The sequence below is a fragment of the Sinocyclocheilus grahami genome, unplaced genomic scaffold (assembly GCF_001515645.1).
Source record: "Sinocyclocheilus grahami isolate Dianchi unplaced genomic scaffold, SAMN03320097.WGS_v1.1 scaffold183.1, whole genome shotgun sequence".
In the NCBI taxonomy this organism is placed as follows: domain Eukaryota; kingdom Metazoa; phylum Chordata; class Actinopteri; order Cypriniformes; family Cyprinidae; genus Sinocyclocheilus; species Sinocyclocheilus grahami.
Window position 1 is genome coordinate 1,169,203 of NW_015505362.1, and position 16,881 is coordinate 1,186,083.

The 16,881-nt window shown below is 33.5% G+C and overlaps 1 protein-coding gene across 3 annotated transcripts in view; it reads right to left on the bottom strand.

The window, feature by feature from the left end:
- Window positions 1-16,881, bottom strand: part of LOC107594431 (TBC domain-containing protein kinase-like protein) — a 53,240-nt gene that overhangs the window by 30,078 nt on the left and 6,281 nt on the right. For all 3 annotated transcript variants that reach the window (XM_016284479.1, XM_016284480.1, XM_016284481.1), the window contains exons 6-22: window positions 16,341-16,482; window positions 15,347-15,407; window positions 15,193-15,254; window positions 14,745-14,806; window positions 13,201-13,349; window positions 12,962-13,100; window positions 12,716-12,815; window positions 11,128-11,177; window positions 10,886-11,015; window positions 10,423-10,521; window positions 10,037-10,099; window positions 9,642-9,768; window positions 8,740-8,790; window positions 8,542-8,625; window positions 8,060-8,145; window positions 3,224-3,260; window positions 330-491 (exon numbers count right to left, since the gene is read on the bottom strand). In XM_016284479.1, coding sequence (XP_016139965.1) covers window positions 330-491; window positions 3,224-3,260; window positions 8,060-8,145; window positions 8,542-8,625; window positions 8,740-8,790; window positions 9,642-9,768; window positions 10,037-10,099; window positions 10,423-10,521; window positions 10,886-11,015; window positions 11,128-11,177; window positions 12,716-12,815; window positions 12,962-13,100; window positions 13,201-13,349; window positions 14,745-14,806; window positions 15,193-15,254; window positions 15,347-15,407; window positions 16,341-16,482 — 1,604 coding nt within the window. The remainder of the gene's footprint in view (window positions 1-329; window positions 492-3,223; window positions 3,261-8,059; window positions 8,146-8,541; window positions 8,626-8,739; window positions 8,791-9,641; window positions 9,769-10,036; window positions 10,100-10,422; window positions 10,522-10,885; window positions 11,016-11,127; window positions 11,178-12,715; window positions 12,816-12,961; window positions 13,101-13,200; window positions 13,350-14,744; window positions 14,807-15,192; window positions 15,255-15,346; window positions 15,408-16,340; window positions 16,483-16,881) is intronic.

Sequence of the window (16,881 nt, forward strand, 5' to 3'; positions counted from 1 at the left end):
AGCTTTTAAATAAAAGCTCAATTTACTATGCAGAAATATTCCTTCGCAATACAAATTTATGCTAACCAAACAGCAAAACAAGTAATTTAGCAACTGTCATCAGAATACAACCCCCCATGTTGACATATCAATGCCTATTCAATATTCAACAACTTGGCCTATTGAATGAAAGTCTGAACTATACTGGCACACAGAGGTTACCTAAACATAACACATATCAAGTAAATATATAGATGGACTTTAGTATGGAAAAAATAATAAAATGCTACAAAAGTATGTAAATGAAAAAAAAAATGTTTTTTGTGTGCATGTGCACTGGTGACTCTTACCAGGCAGGTCTGAGAAGAGCAGTATGCACTCGTTGAAGCCGTTGGCCAGCAGGCGGTCCCTCAGCTGCTGTAGAATAGCTACACCGATGCAGAAGGGGAAAGAGGAGTTTCCCAAAAGCAGAGTGTCCCACAGGTGGAAGATCTTGTGCAGGGGGAACACATCTGCAGAGGAAATGGGACAAGAAATGACTTATTACGAGTGTATTTTGCAGTCTTTGCACTCTAACAGCTGCGCATTAATATGGTCAACAGGCCTTCTGTATCATGGCTGTTGCTATATTGTGTAATTTCTGATTTCAGATTCTAGAACTGGAACGATCCACGTTTAGAAAAAATACATTTATATAATGTTATTATTTTAAAAAGTGATAATAAATAATAAGTAACTTATTTATTGTTGCGTGACCATCGAAGCATAGCATAGCATCTTGAAATAATATAATTTTTTATTAAATTACACAAGTATAGTTTTACATTATTAATATTATTTCTGCTATAACAACAACAACAATAATAAAAATAATTTGTACATTATTATTAATAACAATTTGTTGCTAATGTAATAATAATAATATTATACAAATTACTACTGTTTTTTATCATTATTATTAGGGATGCACCGATGTATCGGCCGCCGATATTAATCGGCTGATTTTTTTATTATTTTAAAGCCATCTGCATATCGGAAATAGCATGAAAAGGGCCGATACCGAAGGTTTATTAATTAACTGCATGGAGACTGCGAGTTGCATGTCTGTTGCATAATCCAAGGTTTATCTCTGTGCAAAATAATTAAATACTTGCCAAAACAAAATAAAATCAGTTTGTCAGACGGCATAGTACGGCCATATGCGAACGTGATGCTGACGCATCCAACCAGTGAAATGCCCGCTCTCAGCTGTGAACTCATAGGTAAGTCGCAATGACAATGCACTGGCGTTAAGAGTTTATCCAAGGATATGTCATGAACTGCCAAGCATTAGGCCCATATTTAAGTGAAAATTAATGGCAGGTAATATGCAGCTTTTTGTTTAAAACCAGTGTAGAACACGGATTCACACAAGGTCACATCACGCACCTGCAGCGTTTCAGCGAATGGAGAAAACAGAATAAAACTATATAGGATACATAAAAAGGAATATACAGGTCTATACACAAAATATATTTCACTTAAATCATCAACAGATTAACAAAACGAAATAAATTGTGCTGCGTTTCGAATAATTGTAACGCGTTCCAAAGTTCACGGAAAAAAAACGAGACGGCAGAAAGCAGTTTTCTTTATTTTACAAAAGCTTTATAGTTTTGAATGATGTTTTGCTTCTATTTGTATGACAAACCAGCGTTGGTATGACCATAAATTACGGAGTAACAGTTGCAAAAAACAATGCAGTGATCGCGTCGGTGCCTCACACGCACATACCAATTTTTTTGCTAATTTGACATTGCAGCCTGTTCATTATGAAAATAAAATACAGTTAAAGAAACATCAAAAGTTACACTGCTCAATTTAAATAGTCCATAGTACAGTCTGTGCCGTTCAGTGTGACCAGCGCCTCACTTCTGATATAGCCTATATGTGAAGGATGATGTTTTACGTCGATAATGTGAGTGAAGAACAAAGCCTTAGCCTATAGTTTACATAATAAATAATAGGTTAGCATCCAGATATTTTGCGAATATGGAAACATTTGGATTCGTGCAGAATGAGAGAGGTAGGCTTCAGTTTCATTTTTAAATTAATTTGTTTTGGCTTGATACTTATATTTAGCCTAAATACAACTTTAGAGGATTTGTTGTGGAGAGAAGGGAACTAAAATAGCCTAAGTGTGTTTGTAATTTTGCTTTTATTTATCATTATTTTAACCTACATTATTTCTGAATGTAATAATAAAATGCAATGTGCAGTCTACTAATTTAGGCAGGTTTTTTTGCTCTCAAAATGAACGCTTATAGGAGTAGCGTTTTTTTTTAATCTATGCTGGAACATTTTGAATTATTTTGAAAAATTATTTTTATTGCATTTTATTGAGTTTCTTTTATTTAATACATTTGGTCTTTGGTAAATCTAGAAAAGATGATGCTGTATTGGCTATGACTAAGAGAGATCATTCAAAACTCTCTTCATGATTTTTTTTCTTTTTGAGTAAATTAAATGCTGTAATTTGTTGTTATTATTATTATTATTATTGGCAAAGAAAAAGTAAAAAAAATAACGTTATTAACCAGTATGTTTTCTACTCAAACCGGTTTCACAGAGGGAGGCAGGAACAGAAACGTTCAAATACCGATTCTGCTTGGAGTGAACCAAGCCCTGCTTTATGCAATTGACCAGTATCGGTATCGGCCAATAGTTGTTTGTTAAAATCGGTATCGTATCAGCCAAAAAAATCCTATGGGTGCATCCCTAATTATTTTTTATTTTATTTTTATTATTATTATTGTGTGTTTTACCATAATATACAACACATTACAGAATGTATGATTAAACTATGCACAATTAGTCAATCAGTGCTTATTGTTTTGGAAATGCAAAAAGAACAAATCTGACGCATTTATCATCATCAAAGGTGTAATCAGAACAATTCAACATCCCAAACTAAGTGCCATAAATGAATACAGTGCAAATCACTATAATTACTGCCAAGGTTATATGTCCTTCTATAATTTTACCAACTGGATCATCTTAACAGTGTTTTTGCAGCCTTAATTTGAAGATGTTTTATTCCACAAGGCTGAACAAGAGGCCAGTCAACTTCAGGAGAAAAAGGGACAGTAGCACTTCATAATAAGGTCCTATTTGTTATTATTCTTTAGTGCATTAGGTATAATCCATCCAGAAAATAATTATGAAATTAGCAAACGCCCAATCTTGCCAATGAGTCGATACTTACGTGTGAACATTGTAAGGAACCACGGGATCGCATACAGCTGAAAGAAACAGAAAGAAAGAACATTCATTCTTGCACAAAAGCCATTTTTACATGAGCAACAATGTGGCTAATATGAATAAACAGCACGGGCCCTTTTATAATTCCCAATAAAACACCTCAGCGAATGTTAAATTCATCAGAGGAAACCTGTACTTGTAATTCATGCCTTTGCTTCACAGCCCTCTGAGAAACGAGAGGACGTGTGTGGGAGTGTAATGAACAGCCAACATCCCCGCGTCTCTCTGCCGTCTCCCTCCAGCACCTGTTCCAACACTGCCTCTCTTCCCATGGTTCTGCTCGGTTGCGGTTGGGTAGGATGTATAATCCATTTCAGCAGTTGATTGGTGGCTCGGCCTCAGAGGGGTTTAGGGAGAAATGAGAGGACGAGCGTGAGACAGGCTTCGGTCTAGCCAAATCAGCTCCCTGCTGGGAAGAGCTCCATCTCCGACTGAGACAGACTGACCGCTGCTAAACATGACAGCACGGCTGCGGAGGAGTTAAAATTAGAGGCAACGAGGAGCTGTGCGTGATGGGACGAGGTCCAATGACATCCTGACACCCAATATAGATGGTGTCAGAAACAATATACACTAACGTTCAAAAGGTTGGGAGTCAGTATGATTTTTTTATGTTTTTGAAAGTCTCTTATGCTCACCAAGGCTGCATTTATTTGATCAAAAATATTGATGCTATATTGTGAAATATTATCACAATTTGGGTGGGTGATATGACCAAAACCTTATATCACGATATGAGTAATTTTATTTCACGGTAACGATATATATATCACGATATACACCGCATGCATAATTATAAGGCACGTTGATATTCTGATGATATTTTTGTTTCCAAGCACATTTGTGACCTTAAGTTGCTGGGGTATATTTTTAGTAATAGCCAAAAAAACATATACAAGTCAAAATTATCGATTTTACTTTTATGCCAAAATCATTAGGATATTAAGTAAAGATCATGTTCCATGAAGATATTTTGTAAATTTCCTACTGTAAATATATCAAAACTTAATTTTGATTAGTAATATGCATTGCTAAGAACTTAATTTGGACAGCTTTAAAGGCGATTTTCTTAATATTTTGATTTTTTTGCGCCCTCAGATTCCAGATTTTCAAATAGTTGAATCTCGGCCAAATATTGTCCTATCATAACAAACCATACATCAATGGAAAGCTTATTTATTCAGCTTTCATATGACGTATAAATCTTAATTTCGAAAAATTGACCCTTATGACTGGTTTTGTGGTCCAGGGTCACATTTGACCAATTCCAAACCACATCAATCTTAATAAATACTATTGATTTTGTATTTAATCATTTATAAGTGATATATAATTGTCCATGAAGGCTGGAAGTGAAAAACCCATATTCAGGTGTGCAGAATTATTAGGCATGTTTTGTTTTACTGATAAAATGAGCCAAAAAAGAGGTTTAACTCAGACTGAGATGTCAAAAATAATTAAATCCCCATGAGAAATATTCAAAACTAATGCAATACAGAAATTGCAAAGTTAAGACATGACCATTGGACAGCAAAATGCTCACTGGGACAGCGAGGTCAGAAAAAACAGGTGGAGAAGAAAAGACACGTTAACTGCAAAAGCATTAAGAATTAATGTGAAGAAATAGATGTAAAACCATCAGGAAACATTTAGTCTCCAGCGCCACCATTTTCAAGGTGTCAGGTTCTCAGAGACTTTGCTGTGAAATACATTAAGACTATTTTTTATAGGCTTCATGGACAGATAAGTTGTGAGTGACTCTTGAAGGACCAGCACCACATCCTCTTGTACCACTGTTTGAAGTATAAGTTTTCATGACCACGTAGCACAGTAACGTCACGTGAGCGTGTAACCACGATATAGACGATAGTCCAAAATCTCTACTGGTTCACAAAGATCTACCGTTTGATTGTGTCTACCGGCCCTCATTTTAATATATTTTAAAATGTAATTTATTCCTGTGATGCAAAGCTGCATTTTCAGCATCGTTACTCCAGTCTTAAGTGCCACATGATCCTTCAGAAATCATTCTAGTATACTGATTTGCTGATCAATCAACTGTTTAAATATTAATGATCAATGTTTAAAACAGTTTAATATTTTAAGCAGTTTAAAACTGCTTAATATTTTTGTGAAACCATTATAATTTTTTTACTGAATAGAAATGTTCAAAAGAACCGCATTTGTAATCTTTTGAAATCTTTTTTAACATTATAAATGTCAATTTTACTTTTTTTAACGCATCCTTGCTGGAGTATTAATTTATTTTAAAAAATCTTACTGACCCCAAACTGCCATTAATGTCCTTCTAAAGTAACAGAACATCACCCTCGATTGCATCATAACAAATATTACCCAATTAGGTCTGAAATTACACGTTTTCCATTTTGTCCAAGCAATTCAATGAATGCTTTGAAAGAAAATCAAAATAAAAACGGTTAGTTTTGGCTTATCCAACATTATCAGAATACCAACATGAAGCAGGACACAAAACTAGGTCACTTTCCTGCGAAATTCAGGCCTTGTGCTGCCAAATATAATAGCACTCATGCAGACTTTACTGAACTGAGCCAAATCCTCGACTAACATCAGCCAAGATGTATCCATGCCTCAAAGACAGTTTGATAATAACAAGATAAGTCAAGTCAAGATCAAATATTATCCCAACTACAGTGAAAATTAAAATGACAACTGTGGGAACAAACGGCCATCAAGCAAACAGTGCCAAAGCATCTGGTGATGCACAAAAAGAATCTAGATTTCCTGAGGAAAATGTAAACGGGGTGTTTTGGGTGGTTGCTAGGGCATGACCAGATGGTTGCTAGGGTGTTCTGGCCCATGTTAACAAGGTCCACCGTGTTTCAGAGAAAAACACAAAATTCTACTAACGCGGCCCCTTTAAAAGAGCGCAAGGTGACTTTCTGACAAGAAAACAATCACTTCCAGATCAAATGCATTGGGAATCATGGCAGGGTTAAGCATATATAATGGTCTTCTCAGAGACTCCAGTTCAGCAGTGGTTACATCCTCTCATGATGAGTCTTCTTTTGATTCATGCGGTCGAACCATAACAGCAGCTGTGCAGGGTTAATTATAATAAAATATCATTAATACTGTTATAACATTAATTATAATAAAATAATTACAGTATAATAATGATTTAATTAGACTATTATACATTATATTTTTTATTAATATATATATATATATATATATATATATATATATATAAATATAATATAACATTAAAACTACATTTTATATATTATATAAAAATACATAAATATAATATAGCAATTATTATTGCCATTATTATTATTATATTCTATTATCTAAATAAAAAATAACCTCACTCATTGGTGTTTGCTAAGTGCAAGGGTCATTGTTATTATAGCTCATATATAGTATTGTGGATTTGAAGAAATTCCTTGGCTCTTGAATACAACAAAAGGATAATACTGAGTAACACATTGCTCAATTACATTTTAGACACAATATTTCCCATTACTTTTTTGTTCTGCCAATGGAAACACTTTTAGGAGTAAACTAGCATACAGACGGCTCTCAAAGCTAACAGGAATGGACTAAAAGCCACAAAAATAAAATATTGATTTCATGGGGCATGTAACAAAGTAAACATCAAGCCAATTCTGATTTGATTTTGATGTGATCGCATGTGTTTTTGAAATATTTACACTTACATCTAGAGATGCACAGAGAGTTGTTACCATTCAAATGAAATTAGTATTAACAAACTGTATCTTTCCACTGCTGAGGAAACAGAAGCTGCATCTGAAGTGGCATTAGATGCATTTACACAGACAGGTTGATGAAGCTGAGGTGCCATAAATGCATTTACACTGCAAAATTTCAAATGCATAATTAATTTTATAAGATTAATGTTTCACATATTTAAAAAAAAAATTCAAATAAATGTTGAAAAAATGCAATGATACTTTTAAATATGACTAAACCACCAGTAGGTGGCAGCAAATTTCTTATTTATTTATTCATTCATTCAACCGATTCATTCAAACAGCTCATTCATTCAGAAACGAGGCTAGTGACTGTCCTTATGAATGGGCCACTGAATCATTCACTCACTCGATTAGTTCAAAAACTTGGATTCATTCAGTAACGAAACACAGCTGTGTGTTGCTCGGAGACACAAAACAGTTCTGCTTTGTCTTTGATCGGAACTATTTTCGTCAGCAAAATTGAGCAAAAACAGTCAATATTTTGTCTAAAATTTAAGTCACTTAATTTTAACTTCTTGTTTATTGAAATACTATTGTATAAAATCAATGTCACATTGCAATCGTGTTGATATTGATATTCGGGGAAACATCATGGCCGTATACTTAAATTATATTACGTTATAATTTATATAACATTGTTATATTACGTTGCTTACCTAAATCATATTTTGTAAATATTCTACCGCAGTAAGTTATGCATCTATAAATTTCTGTGTTACTTTGTGTGTGCTGTCTCTCTCACACACTCCTCAGGCTGTGCAAGCCTCATCTAGCACGACATAAATACATTATCAGTCGCCATTACACTGAATGCAATTAAAATTAGAATCATTCTCACGCGAAACGACGTGTTTACACGCGACTGTGAGTGTGCGCGTGGCTGTGACGTCATTGGCAATAAAAGGATCGGCTCGGAATCGGCAAGACGATAGACTGACCGGCCGGTCACCGATCTGGGCCGGTCATGTGAAAAATCGGCCGATTCCGATCACTGGCCGGTCAATCGGTGCATCTCTACTTACATCAGGTATGAATCCAATCTCGTTCAGGTGGTTGCTGAGCTCGGGGTCGTGGAACGCAATCATCTGCGAGAAGACGGTCAGATATTCTGGAGAAGTGAAGAATAAGAGCATTCAGGCATTTGTACTCGCGCCAAAAACACTTTTAACACGTTATACCCATGGCAGGACAAACACTTTGCTCAAAGCTCAGTCTGAGAGCAAAACAAAGCAATTCTGCTCCTGAAGTGCTGACAGCTGAGCTCGCGAGTGCAACAACAAACATGCCCAAATGTCAGGCTACAGAAATCCTCTAAGTGTTTATGGCTGCAATCACTGCAGTGTAACAGTAAAAAAGATTTTTAAGAAACAGCTGCAATACAAGCAAGCACGTGCAAACTGCCACACAAATCGGGCATGCTGTAAATTGATTAAATGTGGTTACTTGTAGTATTATATTAATACTGTAGTTCTATTCTTTATGGAGAAAGAAAAGGTCACCTTACCTTGTATCACATGCGAGTTGTCCTTCAGGAAGAAATTGTACAGATATTTGGGTATGAAGGCCGACATGCATGCATATGCAAGAGCTGAGAGGAAAAAATAATAACAAGACTGAGTTAGTTCAGCTAGAGGCACTAATATCAGGAAGAATGTCAAAAAATAAATAAATAAAGACAGAACAAATTGGCCAGAAATATTACCTTCGTTGTTGAAATTTAGATAGAGGAAAGGTGCACAAAGCGAATCCAAGCCTACAGCAAAAACATCAAATCAACACAATCTCATAAGTCCTGTCAAGAAAATGCCCATGTCATATTTCACCCAAAAATAAAAAATAAAAAAAAAATTCCCCAGAGGATTAAGATTTTTTGCATTGTGACAGGACTTCCATCACATTAATAAAAAAAGAAAGAAAATTTAAATAAAAAGAGAGATTGAAAGAAACATAATTTCAATTGTATTTACACATCATGATAATATTTGTTGTATTGTCTGTAATGACAGTTATTAAAATACTGTATTACAGTAATGAAAATTGTTATTCAGAATGAAGTTCTGGGGAGAAAATGAGTTTGATTAACATGAAAATAACACTCTGAAAATACAACAAATTTTCTTTATGCAAAATAAAATGGGTTATTATTTAAACTGTAAAACATTTGTACATTATGGTACCTACATTCATTTATTTATTGCTGCATTCAATTCCTGACTTATTTTTACAAATTCCTGTTTGAAATCAGCTTAAATGACTGTATTACAGTAATGAAGATATAATAAGAATCACCACTGAGAGCAATTACATATCATTAGAATTATAATTTTGGTGGAAAATGTGTTTGATTGTACTGCTAATAAATGGCATAATGAAAAACACCTAGACATTCCTAAAACTAAGCTTGATTTTCTTTTTCTCTTATTATTTTAGGGTGAAATATGACCCAGATGTGTTCTTGACAGGTTTCTCAAGAGTGCACAAGATTTCATCTGCCATCTTTCTCAAACAGTGAATGTACAACAGAAACACTGCGAGTCTTTGATGCCATCTAGTGGTAGAAAGCGGAACCGTGTACATGACCCCACCCAAGCATGGCTCCTTCACCTTGCCAGTACACCAGATCAGGATGAGACACCACCCAAGCCTTGAGCACCCGCCGGAACTTGATGTGACCCTGAGGTGACGACAGCAGCTCGTCGTACTGGTGACAGCGAGGGATGTCCACTTCAATCTGCGTGACAAATGATAACGGAACTTCTAATGCATAAAATCCACAGCCTTAAATGAACTCAGATGAGTGGCTAGGTGGGCGACGTGTCTCCGTCATCAGGAATCGTTTGAAATATTCAGCAGTGGATAGTCCAATCTTAACAAGGCTTAAAGGTGAAGACAGGCACTTCACAAACAAAGTGAATAATTCAACAGGCTGATGAATTATTGAGCTTTTCAATAACCTCAATCAGTGCGAAGTCTATTAAACACATGGAAGAGAGTCTCACCTGTCTATCAGTGGGGATGGGCGTGTCCTTATCGATGCCGTCATATTTTGATTGGATATCCCCCTGCGGGAGTACATTGACTGATTTGAATGTGGGAGTGTTGCACTAAAAGGCATGTTTAATATGAAAACAGAATAACTGTATTGCTATAAAGTGAAAAGTGCATTGAATTTATGTCAAAATTTGATTGATTGCACACGTCATGCATCAATAGTCCATTAATGACCAGAAAACGCCAGGCATGCTTTTTAGTTGCCAAACACATCAACATTTTGATTCGACTCAAGAAAATCAGCCCACGATTTCCTATAAAAAAAGGTCATAAAACATCTATTGCTGAACAATTACAATATATTCCCTGGCGTATATGCAGTATTTGTGTGTACCTCAACTCCTAATAAAGCTGCCCAGGCCAGACCCCTCAGAAGAGGAGGTATATCAACCCTCGCCTCCTTCCAGATCTGGTACTTCTTGTAGGGGTACGCCTAAAAATTCATGCGAAACACATTTATGGAATTATTTACAGTAATGGCAGTTTGTTAAAACTCGTTTTATGAGCCGATGAAGTCTGTTAAACTGATATAACTATGAATTATTGCTCAACGTCAACAAAAAAGTGTTCCAAAGGACTGATAAATCAATATTAATGATTTGTTTTTTTTTGAAAATGTCAAGAAGTTAAAAATTCTAAAACCTCAAAAACAACTTTTGGCATTTTTAGGCAAAACTCAGCACATAATTTTGACTCTTTATGAGCCATTTTTTTCCGTGGGTGAACATCCATCGTGAGGTGATTTCATCAGCTATTTTTATGTGGTCATTTTCAGAAATTGTGTGTGTGTGAAGGACCTTGAGCAGTCTGTCGAAGAGGACAATGCGGGTGAGCTGGTACTCGGTGTCTCTCTCTCGGATAATGAGGGGCAGTGTGACGGTGGCAGACAGTTCATTACTGCTGTTAGACTGAGGCAGGCTGGATTGCCTGCGGGACACACGGGACATTTCTATAGCATCAGACAGACTCTGACTGCTGCCAGACACACCAGAATACTGAACACAAAATGAGACTTAATGAATAAGAGATGACTTCTTACTCATCTTCTAATAACGGATAGTACGTCTCTCCTGCAACATCCTTCAGCCTCTGGAATGAGAGATTAGCCATGTTTTAGTATGTCAACTCGCGTTATTTATTTGGATTTGATTTTTTTTTTTTAAACTGCCAAATATTGTCTAGATTTAGCTTTAAAACTTTTCACAACTTCCAACAACTAAATTTGTAAACAGACATATAATATGTCTTTAATATATCTTTATAAATTAATATATAATTATAACCCTATATAATAATTAATATATAAATATATTATAATATATTAAAAATAATACAATATATAAATATATTTTACTTTTTAAATGAATTAATAAATATAAACATAAATCCTATATAAATACATATATGTAATATAAAACTATTATATATGAATAACCTTTTGTGATAAATATGTAGATAATGCAAGATTACATTTTTAAAATGTCACATTTTATGCATTTTTTAAATAATTAATCTTAATTATAATCTTAATCTTAATTATACATCTAAATATTTAAGATAATCATAAATGAACAATAAAAAAATTAAATATTGTCTACAATATTCAATATGGACCCAAATCTTAATTATACATCTTCATTTTTAAGATAATCGTAAATGTACAATAAAAATATATATATATATTGTCTACAATATTCAATATAAACCCAAATCATAATTACACATTTAAATGTTGAAGATAATTATAAATGTACAATAAAAAATTTAAATATTGTCTACAATATTCAAAATGAACCCAAATCTTAATTATACATCTAAATATTGAAGATAATTGTAAATGTACAATAAAAAATAAAATATTGTCTACAATATTCAATATAAACCCAGATCATTACACATCTAAATATTTAAGATAATCATAAATGAACAATAAAAATTTTTTATACTGTCTACAATATTCAAAATGAACCCAAATCTTAATTATACATCTAAATATTGAAGATAATTGTAAATGTACAATAAAAAATCAAATATTGTCTACAATATTCAATATAAACCCAAATCATAATTACATATCTAAATGTTGAAGATAATTGTAAATGTACAATAACAATTTTTAAATATTGTCTACATTATTCAATATAAACCTAAATCTTAAATATACATCTAAATATTGAAGATAATCACAAATGTACAAATATAACTGATCAAATAAACTTTTCCTAAAATTCTGAAAGATTCTATATAAGATATAAATGTGTATACACACATACACATATATATATATGTGACCCTGGAGCACAAACCCAGTCATAAGTCGCTGGGGTATATTTGTAGCAATAGCCAACAATACATTGTATGGGTCAAAATTATTGATTTTTCTTTTATGCCAAAAATCATTAGGATATTAAGTAAAGATCATGTTCCATGAAGATATTTTGTAAATTTCCTACCGTAAATATATCAAAACTTAATTTTTGATTAGTAATATCATATGCATTGCTAAGAACTTCATTTGGACAACTTTAAAGGCGATTTTCTCAATATTTAGATTTTTTTGCAACCTCAGATTCCAGATTTTCAAATAGTTGTATCTCGGACATTTTTTAGCTGATATATACCCTTACATTTTTTAGCTGATTAAGAGAAAGAGTCACAGTTGTGTCATCAAGGAGAAAACTTCTGTCGCGTCCTTGACCAAAAGACTCGCCATCCTCCAAAATGAACCTGGAGAGCAAACACATTTGAGCATGGTAATAAGCTACATGAATGCAAACAGCTATTTAAAACAGATGATTTATTCTGCACAATGAAACAGTCGTTAAGCTGATTCTAAAGCTGGTGATCTGTGGGGATCAGAGGTGTGTGAGTACTTGGGGAGGGTGCAGATGGGAGGTTTGGACTGGATGATCTCTTGATTGGTCAGCTCTTTCTCCAGGTCTCCTCCTGCCAAACACCAGAGATGATGCACCTCATCTATGGCTCTCTCTGCCAGGTAGTTCTCTCCATCATCTGCACAACACAGTAGTATAGTCATTAACACTATTTTTAGAATTTGCTTTTTTATAGTCATTAAAACTTTTTCCATAGTGTGAGATCTGGGCACCCGAACCTTTCCAGAGTTCACTGATGTCCTCAGGAAGCTGTAAATGAGCACAGCGTGGGGCCGCGGCAAACAGACGCACAGGGCTCTGGTAGGGTGTGTACTGACAGGAAATGCTCTCAAACACAGAGTCTCCCAGAAGCTCGGCCGGAGTAGGTCTGAAAGACGAGAACAATCAGACACTAACAATTATTATGAATTAAGCATAAGTTTGGTCCTCTCTGTTTACTCACATACTGTATGCATCACATACTGTATGCATTAATAATAATTATTAGTATTAATATTAAGCAGTACATCAATTCAAATAATGTGATTTTCAATGTGTTCAATTTAGACCAAAGCAAACAAGTATGGAAAATTTTAGTAGGGAAAATTCCCTGTATGGAAATTTTCAACGCGTCATGAATAAATTAATTATTACAGTTAACTAAAACTAAAAGTAAAACATAAAAACAAAATAAATGTTAAATAAAATAAAATATTTAGTCCATACTGTATGTATTACTTATTAGTAGTATTAATATTAATGAGTACATCAATTCCAATAATGTGATAATTCAATTAGACAAAAGTAAACTTACTAATATAGAAATAAAATAAATGACAACTGAAATAAAATGAAATTAAATTCTCATTTTAATTTAGTTTAACTTGATTAGTTTAATTTAATATTGATTCTAAAGACTTATTCTGGAAATATAATAAATAAAAACTAAAAATTGAACTAAAACTCAAAATCTAAATTAAAGTTAAACAGTAATAAAAACATTTTAATAAAAAATAAATTGTCCTAAAATAAATACAATTTAAATAAAAATGAATAACATATACTAAAATGAAATGAAACTGAACTGAAAATATAAAAGTAATAAAAACCGATTCAAAATATTAATAAAAAACTATAACAGTATCTCTGCTACATATGTATATTCTGAAGTGGTAAAAATGGCTGTTTAAAAAAAAAATACAAATATTGAGATGCAATATGAATGAAACATATTAATTTTATAACTATATGACACATTCCCACAAAGAATTGAAATAATACAATTATTGGTAAAAAAAATAAGTGTAAGTCCCTACTCAAGAGATTTCATGGCATAATGACATAACGCCAAACTCTCCATTCTGACTGCATGAAATGTTTTGGAAGATGAGAGAGAGTTTTTTTTCCCATAAAGAAATGATATAGGGCTAAATATTGTAGGTAACCTTTTTGAAGGGAGAAACGTCAGGCATTTCCTTAGTATCTCTGCTACATATGTATATTCTGAAGTGGTAAAAATGGCTGTTTAAAAAAAATATACAAATATTGAGATGCAATATGAATGAAACATATTAATTTTATAACTATATGACACATTCCCACAAAGAATTGAAATAATACAATTATTGGTAAAAAAATAAGTGTAAGTCCCTACTCAAGAGATTTCATGGCATAATGACATAACGCCAAACTCTCCATTCTGACTGCATGAAATGTTTTGGAAGATGAGAGAGAGTTTTTTTTCCCATAAAGAAATGATATAGGGCTAAATATTGTAGGTAACCTTTTTGAAGGGAGAAACGTCAGGCATTTCCTCAATAAAGCCTGCACATTTTCAGGCAGCTCCTGGGAAAAAGACGGAGACAAGAATATTAGTAAAGCATCAAACCCAGCCAAACTCTGATAAATCAGCACTATCTGTCATTCGTACCATAAACCCCACTGAGGGCGAGGTTTTATGAGGACATTTGGAAAACATTAGCCATATGACCAGTGAGCCTTCAGTGTCAAGCTAAGAAGAGTTTATCTGAGAGGTTTCAAAGTAAACCTTTTAAAGCAAAATTCTTTTGAGATGAAACCACTGAGATAAAGCATTTCCTACCATGACACTGATTGTGTATTTTTCTGTCTGACAGTAAAAGGTTTACAAAAAAAAGAAAACAATCAAATATCTTTGCAAGGAATGTAAAGTACAAAGATGAAAGGCTATCCATAATGATGAGCAAACTTACCTTAACTGTATCTAAGCACCCGTGTTCCTCGGCAAGAACAGTGATTATGTCGTCCATGCATCCTGTAGCGACAATAAGGTATTCCAATGTTCAAATGCATTACAACAGAAAATAGACATAATAATGTGGTGTGAATACATAAACATGAACTTGCCTAAGGTGATGATGAACTTCATTCTCTCACTAATATCAATGTTCTGTAGTATCTGCCTTCCCTATTGGACAACACAAATCACATGACATCAAAGAGTTAATGTTAAAATCATTGTGGTCACATTTAAAAAGCCTGAATATTTTTGCAGTATGCTAATTTTCGAAGCCCTACTTCATTTGCCAAAAGTGCAGTATACAACAGAGCATACTAAATGCAATGCTGTATCCCATAATGCACTGTGCTTGATTTGACCTTCAATTCCTCTTTTTAAAAAGAGAGTAGGCTTTGTCAAGCCAACATTAAAGTTTGTTCACAAATTTTGATCTAGTTTCTTCTGGCCTGGGACGGTTATTACCATTTACTAAAAATAAAACTATTAAAACATTTTTGTTAATTGAAATTAAGTTGAACTATTTATTTCAACTATAAAAATATTAGCTTACAAAATAAAATCTAATAAAAATATTAGATTAAAAACCTAAATATATTTTTTATGTTATTAGTGTTATTTATCATTTCATTTTTTTTTATTAAATTCCAGTTTTGTTTAGTTTAAATTTAAAATAACCACCTAAAATATCTCAAATAAAATAAATAAAAATGGAAACTAAAGCTGACAAATAAAATCTAAACAGTAATCATTAAAAAAGACAAAAAAATTGAAAAATACATCAAATTAATTACAAATTCAACTAAAATTAAAACACAAACTATAAGTATAACAATTAATCTAATTCAAAATGTTAATAAAAACTATGACAATAAATACATAATAATAAAATAACACTGGCCTGGAAATTTAATAAAAAATGTATGAATAAAAATGTGCAATATTTGATGTTATGTAGTTTATTGTATGTTTAATATCTATTTCATATATATATATATATTACTATTACAGTAATTCAGCACAGTAATTCAGTAATTCAGCTACAAAAGAATTCAGTGTATTTCAATGAAATCAGTGTATTCAATGAAAACTCTGAGAGCGTACCACACAGAGTTCAAACAGAAGCACCCCGAGAGACCAAACGTCTGTTTTGGGCCCTGAAGGAAGAGGGGCCACAATGATCGAGGGGTCGCTGGAATAGAAACAGCCTTGAGCAATAACCTCTGGAGGCAGGTAAGATGGATACCTACGGAAACAGAGGAACAGAAGTGGGCAGGAGCAGAGTGCAGATGTGGTCCTTGTGATGACAGATAACAAAAGACGTGTCCCACAAAACCGGATATTATAAGATGGGCCCTCTGAGAACATGAGGACTCCTAGTTGTGCCACTCAGCTATGTTATTTATGATACCGCATAAGAAAGCCGCTTTGATATCCAGGATCTGTTTTTTATCAAAACAAAGATGGGCCACAATGATGCACTTCTAATGTTAGTTCATCTTTCTTTATTACGAGAGCACAGCATGACCCATTGATCTTTTTTTCCATGAAAGGCCGACGCTTCGATTTGGAGCCCCGATGCATCTTAAAAAGACGGCGCAGAAGATTTAAAGCTCGCCCTGACTTTCTGCTCTGCAATAATGAT